The sequence below is a fragment of the Channa argus genome, chromosome 20 (assembly GCF_033026475.1).
Source record: "Channa argus isolate prfri chromosome 20, Channa argus male v1.0, whole genome shotgun sequence".
Lineage (NCBI taxonomy): Eukaryota > Metazoa > Chordata > Actinopteri > Anabantiformes > Channidae > Channa > Channa argus.
This window is the reverse complement of record NC_090216.1, coordinates 18,464,526-18,472,751: the sequence shown is the minus strand read 5'-3', so window position 1 is coordinate 18,472,751 and position 8,226 is coordinate 18,464,526. Positions and strand designations below refer to the sequence as shown.

The 8,226-nt window shown below is 39.2% G+C and overlaps 1 protein-coding gene and 1 non-coding gene across 3 annotated transcripts; one reads left to right on the top strand and one right to left on the bottom strand.

Moving 5' to 3' along the window:
- Positions 1–922: 922 nt before the first annotated feature.
- Positions 923–6,438, top strand: LOC137105914 (zinc finger protein 93-like). 2 transcript variants are annotated; one of them, XM_067488710.1, is made up of 7 exons: positions 923–1,108; positions 2,077–2,279; positions 2,826–2,927; positions 3,091–3,186; positions 3,369–3,479; positions 3,683–3,806; positions 4,003–6,438. In XM_067488710.1, exons 1-7 carry the CDS (start codon positions 1,081–1,083, stop codon positions 6,024–6,026), a joined length of 2,688 nt encoding a protein of 895 aa, XP_067344811.1. In that variant the 5' UTR covers positions 923–1,080; the 3' UTR covers positions 6,027–6,438. The 2 variants fall into 2 exon arrangements, with proteins under 2 accessions (XP_067344811.1, XP_067344812.1); XM_067488711.1 differs by lacking the exon at positions 923–1,108 and adding an exon at positions 1,398–1,493.
- Positions 6,439–7,870: 1,432 nt separating this feature from the next.
- On the bottom strand, positions 7,871–7,943 carry trnar-ccu (transfer RNA arginine (anticodon CCU)). The gene has a single exon. It is a non-coding gene; the product is annotated as a tRNA-Arg (tRNA).
- Positions 7,944–8,226: the final 283 nt, after the last annotated feature.

The window sequence follows — 8,226 nt, the reverse complement described above, 5'->3', positions numbered from 1 at the left end:
GTGTTTTTTTTCTTATGATCTATTTGTATCTGTTTATATGTGTCTAACCAAAATGTTAATTAGACTGAGAGTGTTATAAAAAATTTTTTATAAATAATTTGCTTTTAATATGATGTAAAGACCCTAAAGTGCATCTTAAAACAGAGAGGTGCCCATGTTAATACTGAAACATGTTTGGCAGGCTGTAACTATTCCTCCTGTTGGAAGGAGATGCTTCCTATGTATGTGATGGGTACCAAAATCAACAATCAACCATCAGTTCAGAAATGTTTATCTGTAAGGCTTTGACCTTCTTAGTCATATTAGGTGAATATCTTACAAAGTTACATTCGTTGCACCCCTTGTTTTTGCAATATCTATATACTACTTTCATTCACATTATATGGTTATGTTGTTTTAAATTTAAGCATTATGTATTACTAAAAAAAAACCCATTTCATGTGCATCTTCATGTATTTTGTTCATTTCTTATTAAAATGTTTTATAAAATTAAAGAGCCACATCACGAAACATTGTATAATTGAGCTTGTCAATCAAAAACAGTACTAAACAGTATGTGTTTTGTTAATTCATGTGGTGTTTGTGTGCTTTTTGTTAATTATTGGGTAACTGTGCATCAATTTTACAAATTGGAATAGTGTTTAATCTTAGTTAAACAGGATTTTCAGAGAACGTGTAAATGAATTCACTAAAATGATACTAGATTGTACTTTATAAATGAACAAATACACAAAGGGGTGTGATAAAATTGTTACTTAATAACAAATTAATAAATAAATATAAAGCTCAGTAAATGCGAATGTATGACTACAATTAAATAATGGTATAATAATATAATTAAATACAAACACAAGGAAAAAAAGAGGAAGAACAAAAAAATTAATACGTAAATGTGGAACTTATATAAACGCTGCTGCTTGTCGCCGGATTGTTATTTCGGATGAACATAAGAACCGTTGACGCACAAAGATCGCCTCTGTCACTTCGGTCTTTTCAGAACAGCTATCGTAAAATATCTTTTTTGACTTCAGTCGACAATATTTTCCCCTCACTGGAATGTAACTGCGGTGAATACATAGGATGGATGAAGAGATTTCCGATTTAGCTGGTGAGTGTAAATGCTTACAGACATTTGTTTAGCTAGGCCGCAACGCAGCCCGCGCGCGGGAATAGCATTGCTAACTCTGTCGGTAAATCGCTGTTTTTCAATAATGTATTGTTAGTGGGAAATTATTAGAATTTCGTATGGCACTGACATCCCCGGGTTCACGCCGCTGGTGAAACTGGTATCTGGGTGTCTGGTATTACATTGATTATTTGTCAGTTTCGAGACTCGTGCTAACATTAGCTATGCATTGGTTCTGCTATATTGGCTAATGCTGGCTAAACTACGTTAACTCCTTCCTTCAGACAAGTTCACCAACGCTGTGGGTTGATTTTGTGGCTTTTGGATGAACGGTAACAACTTAACGAACGTTTAAAACATCCTCACAGTGAGTGTAAACATATTTATATTTTCATTTGGCAAAAAGTGGTAGTTGGTCAAACATAAATAGCAGAGACGGCTGCATAAACATCCACGTCAATTACCGTTAGAGCGTGACTTTGGAGTATTGTGGCATTTTTTAATGTTACAAGTACTTTGACCTTTCAATAACGTTATTTATGTTTTCATCAGATGACATCATAAAACCATATTTATGGCATTTCCAAACAAAAAAATGGTAAATATGAGGAAGAGAAGTGAACGCAAGCCTTTTTTGGAGTAAAGCATTATAATCATGGTTAAAAATAATATATTTGATAAAATGAAATAAATATGCAGTGTGAGCAGTGAAAAGTTAATGTACCCAGTTGGTGCTTCAGCTGTTATAACATCTGAGTCACTGAACTGTCGTAATTTATTTTTAATCCCCCAAATTCCCTTTAGGCTTCACTCACCCCAAACACATAGGCATTCTGTTATATAAAGTATACTATGCTGATGTATACAATATCGTGTCTATTTATCTAACACAATGTTCATGTGTCAAATTATCGTGCTTCTGAAATTTCTTTTCTTTTTAACTTTTCCAGGTCCCACTCTTCCCATGTCTACTCTGCGCCTCCTGGTCCCACCAATTCGACTGGTCTCTGCTGCAATCTGGCAGACGGTGGAGCAGAAAATTGTATCTGATTATGGGCTACTTGAGGAGTTTGTCTTTATGATCACAGAGATTGTTCCTCAACTTCTTTCGACAAGGCAGCGGGCTGAACTCGTTTTGGGTCTTAGAGCACGGGTGAGGAAAAATGTGGAGTTTGTCTTTTTTAAAGCCGGTAGTTGTGGTAAACAAAGAAGACCAACTTAACTTTGAGGGGTCATAATTGGATGTTGCTTCAGCAGTTGGCAGTTGAAGGGTATGTAAATATCAGGTGAGCTCATCAACTGCTGCTTTACTGGATGGAGCAGGTTGTAGGCTGTAGTAAATAATTGAAAATTCAGCATTTGAATTGGTTTGTTCCTACTTGCAAAATAATGGGTTTCAAAACCAAACCAAGCCTTTCAGGCAGTGTTGGTCATTGTTTCCAGCATCACTTTTTCAAAACTGTTGGCACTCTTATGCCTTATATTCACAGATCAGTGTGCTTGCATATATTTACAGATTCAAATACCAGATACAGAAATGTGCCTTTTTTAGTCCCTTTGACTGGTTCCTTAATCAGAAAATCTGTTAAGACATTAACACTAAGCAAAGGAAATAGCAACCGAATAAAAGGCAGGTAAGCAGTTCTACACTGTGTTTTTCCTCAGTCAATTTATTATATCTACTTTCGTCTTATTGTAGCTGATTTTGGAGTTGTGTCGCTCTGAGGAGACTGCTGACCTCCAAGTCATTCAGCCCCACCTTGACCGACTGCAGAACCTCAGATCTCTGTGGAATGTGGAGGTAGGTCTTTATGGTGTGTGTTTGGTATTTGTACAGTTGTTAAACTCACTTTTGCATGACAAGTAGTGACCCAAGCCTTTGCTTTTCTTCCTATCTGATTATTTTACATTTCGTGGCACCGGTTGTCAAAAGTCACATCTGTATTTTAATACTTTTATTGCAGACTGATAATCCAGAACCAGAAGTATCTGATTCACATTTCATGGGTCTTGTCCATAATCTGCTGAGAGATACCGAAGAGAGAAAAAACTTTTTTCAGGTAAGCTTTGGCTGTATTGTTTTGTACAAACAGATGTGTTCAAGTTTGATGTTATTTATTAAATGTCACTTATTGCTATGGTTTATTTCATCGAGAACTCTGCTTGTGATAAGCACCAGTTCGCCCTTTATTTATAAATGTGAAGTTTCTTTGGATTAAAATACATGAATGTTGTTTTCCAGGATGTCTTCCCTGGAGACTTTGGTCCCACATATGATAAAGCAATCCAGACACTGATGTGGCTGTTTCTTTCCAGACTGGAGAAGCTACTTCCCACCCAGTCTCTCCAACAGGTATAACTAATGTATCACTGCAGAAATAAATACATGTCTCATTTTGTAACTTGTCTCCATTTTGCCATAAAAGACAGACGTTTTGCTTAAACAGGCTATATTACTTTTTGGGGGGGAGGGGTAATGGCAATGTTTTACCTAACACTGAGAGAATGCAGTGCTGTTAGCTCACATCATTTAGTTTTTTATTATATCTTTGGCAGATTGCAGCTTTGCTCAGGAACACCTCATCTGTGTTAAGTGAATGCATGGAGACTTTTTCTCAACCAGAGGAACTCAAAATCTTGCTGGAAACTCAGAAAGACCTTAGCCAGTTGGAGGACATTGGTAAGCTTCTCAAAATTACAATGACCTTTTCACAGAATAAGGCAAACATTAAATTCATTGTTTAACACAGAAACAAAATACTTGCACAATCACAAACACATAAAGTATTTTTATAGCTGATCTATTAAAATAATTCTGCCTTTTTTCATCTGCATCTTGTTTGTCCGTTTAACAATAACAATTTTTTTTTCTTCAGAGTCATATGTCGTTGACAGTGGCATCTTGTCAGCCTTGTGTCTCCCTCCTGTGGAAAGAGTTGTCATCGTCAATGAACAAACTGAGAGTGGACTCGTGTATACAGTCTGCACAGAGATGGAGGTGGAATCTGAGAACAAAGAAGTCTATGTGGAGGCAACTGGGAACACAGAAGACTGCGTGCAGACCCAATGGTTTGGTCTCGGCAACGTGGTGAAAGCAGAAATGGAATCTGTGGTGGTTACAGATCCTGTGGAAGGGACTGAGGCCAGTGAGGGTGAAACAGCAGATGATCACCATGATGACCAATCTAGAACACTCATCATCGGGGAGGATGGCCAGGTGACTGTGCTGGATGGCATGGAGAAGAAGCCAAACAAACGTGGGAGGAAAAAGAAACGTTTGGCAGATGAAGACTTCAAAGTCCAAGGCAAAACGGGGGACAAACAGAAAGAGCCAGAGTTTGATGTTTTGTGGGAAAGACCAGTGCGAAAGAACCGTGGCCTTAAAATGAAGGGGTACCTGTCACAGTGGAGAAAATCAGGAAAGGCACAGGGCTGTAGTACTAACAGTAGCTCTAAAACGTTCGCCAGAACCCAAGATTCAACTAAAAGTAGTGACGGGAGAACATGTAAAGTGTGTGGCAAAGTAGTTAGCCGTGCCAAGTTCTTAGCACGACATATGAATAGACACTCTGAAGAGCTCCCCTTCTCTTGTCCTACATGTAAAAGGTTTTATAAAAGCTTGCGAAACTTAAAGCATCACAAATGTCCGAGTGCAGCAAAAGCGAAGGAACAAGACACTGAAGCCGATGAGGATGCCCCATCATCTAGTGTGCTTCCTGGGGAAGAAGCCAATGAAGAGCAGCTGTCTGAGAGGGATCCCGATTACTCCCCTTCTGCAGAGAGGAGGTCTTCCAAAGAAGCAGGCCAGAAAAGCCCGGAAGTAAACAAAAGTGTCATAGAAGGTCCATTCTACTGTCCTCACTGCAGTGTGGAGTTTAAGTGCAAGCAAACATTCAGGTTCCATTTAAGAAACATTTGCTACAATGAGCAACAGGTGGATCCTGAGAAGCCTGAGGATGTTAAACATTGTTTCAGGTGTGATGAATGTGACAAGGCATTCAAATACAAGTCAACATTGGACTCCCACAAACAGACTCACAACCCGCTCTACTGTGAGGTGTGCATGAAATTGGTACGTGACTCAGAGGCATTGGCAATGCACAAAGAATCCCACACGCCATTTCAGTGCAACCAGTGTGAGGAGAACTTTCCTGTATTCAAGGCACTTCACAAGCACTACATTGACGTCCACAATCCCACTGAACCTTTCACCTGCACCCACTGTCAGACAACTTTTGCCAGTTTGAAGCGATTCATCAGACACGAGTGGAAGCACACAGGCTACCAACCATTTCAGTGCCGTCACTGTAGTAAAAGATTCAGGTCATACTCTGACCTTGTGGAGCACCAGAAAAAGCATACTAAGGCATATCCATTCCTCTGCTGGGAGTGTGGCAAGAAATTTAGGCACGGCGTAACCTTGACGAGGCATGTGGAGCGTGTGCATCATGCAGGTGAACCCATGACCCAGAAACCCACACCAACCTTCACATGTGCTCAGTGTGGGAAGACCTTTACTTCCAGAAGATGCCTCCTTAAACACGACAATTTCCATCACAAAGGGCTACGTTTCCCTTGCGAGCACTGCGGGAAGGGATTTTTTGGCAAGGATGCACTGGTGAGGCATACTTTGATTCACACAGGTGAAAGGCCTTTCAAGTGTGATGACTGCGAGAAGTCCTTCCGATCTGCAGCCGAACTAAAGATACACAGGAGGTACCACACAGGGGAGAGACCATTTAAGTGCACCATCTGTGACAAAGGTTTTGTTCAGTCCTGCTTTCTTACTTTACACATGCGAACCCATACAGGAGAAAGGCCATATGTTTGTGGAGTGTGTAACAAGGGATTTTCAAGCTTGCATGGCCTAAAAAGACACAAGAGACTGGTTCATGCGTAGTAAGTGTTATCATGAATCTAATTTGAATAGATATGTTTTGTTTAATATTCCCTCATTAAAGGAGGTCAGAGATCATTATCAGCAATAGACCAGAAAATGAGGAACTGTTAAGAATTCAACCTCTTTACAAAGACAAACGTTGAGGTGTATGGATTCCGACTGGGGTTTGGAAATGAAACCATGTTTTCCAGTTGAACAGTTTCCTTATGTCAGCCACACTGCTATCTGTGGCTGCCACCATGTGTATTGTTAGGAACTGTAAATGTGTAGTGCATAATGAAAATGTAACTTTGTATTTTTACAAAAATGTTTGCTGTAGTTCTACATAATATTGTTTGTATAATTGATATAAACCTAAATTCCTTTTGGGGGGGGGGGGGGGTTGTTTTTGTTGAATAAATCAAACGTTTGATCCATTTGATGTTTGATTTACTTAAGGATGAAGTCATTTGTTAAATTGTAAGCATTTAATTAGCTTTGAAATTTCAGCCAAAAGAAATTAAAACTTTTAAAAGGTGTTCATGCAGAACATGGTACAGACTACAGTGGTTTTGAACTATTTACTGGAGCAGTGTAAGACATGCAGGTGTTTTATGAGTTAACCAGCAAGTACAGTAGGATGTTTCATCCATTTTATGTCTGTATGGATTCTACTAAAGATACTTTAAGATGCCAAATTAGGTTTGAGTAACATTCATGATCTTTTAATTGTGTCTGGCTCCATTGGTGTGCGGACACCACTGTGCAATATCAAACACTCAAAGGCACACAACCCGGAAAAAGGTAGAGCAAACAAGGATGGGAAGCATCAGCAACAGAGGTGTGGTCAAATACAGGGTTTGGTGTATTTAGGTGTTTGGTAGCTAAATGTAACTGTATATATCCACAGAGTTTATTAGAGTGGGTTCATTGCAGAGTGCAAATTATTACTATTCATAATACTTAAGTCATTCACAGTTTATTAAAGGTTGCACCCACTTACCTGTACAGTCTATTATGAATGGGATTTGTTTGTGACAACGAGGCAGCTGGCCACCGCTCACCAGGAGCATCTAAGTTGTGGTTCAGTGTCTTGCTCGAGGACACTTTGATGTGTGACAGGAGGAGCTGGGGATTGAATTAACTGGGATTGGTGGATGACTGTTCTACCTCCTGCTACAGGGGGTACACACATGCATGGATGGCATCTCTGTTTAGCCCAGTAATGGTTTAATTAAAAATCTAAAATTTTAGATTCTTGAAGGAAGCCTTTGATTTTGAACTTGCTTCTTTGGTTCTAAATTGCATAGTGCATATACATAAATTAAACTTTCCCCTGACTTAACTATATCAAAGTATCTCCTCACTTATAGCTGAAAAAAAAAAAAAAATGCCTCCAGGTGACATCACTTGGAGGAACCTTCAGTTCAGATTATGTTACCTTGTTGCTCATACTTTGGAGTTTGTAATCGTGGTCAACCTGCTTTTCCAGAGCTCCCCCAAGAGACATCATGTGAACTCCTAAGGAGTTGTTTTTCAGCTAGAAGAGAAATGTTTTAATATAAGGAAAGTCAGTGGGAAGTTTAAAAGTGTTCATGTTCATTTCCACCCTAAAGTAAAGTCATAGAAAGCAAATTGAAAATTGTTGAAGTTGCCCTGGTGTCCTGTGAGTTCAGGGTCTGCACAGCAGATCATTTGGTACCATATCAAAGTTAGAAATCGTAGTATCATGACATCCCTACAGTACAGCATGAAAGGGTCAAACTTTTCCAGGGCACAGTACATTAATCTGCCCAGTGAAATGTTTATATCTTCCAGTTTACACATGAAAGGAAAAACTTCACAATTGAGAATAAAAAGAACTTCACCCCAGATGGGACTCGAACCCACAATCCCTGGCTTAGGAGGCCAGTGCCTTATCCATTAGGCCACTGGGGCAGTAGCTGGATGTCACTGTAGGTTAACAGATGTTAATGTAATGAGTAATGTTCACATTTAATCCAATTCATTTTCTTGTTATTAACTCTGGCATTATAATGTTACGTCCCCAAGCCATAGTGCATTGATAATTATTTACAATCAAACAGCGTTGATTGCTTACAAAGTCAAGCTGATCACGGCTTATCGAGTGTTTGAGTGGTCTCTCAACCACTCGATATGCTTAAACTAACGTCACCTTTTGTAAAACAACATATGAAGCTGACAATAAAATTATTTCACC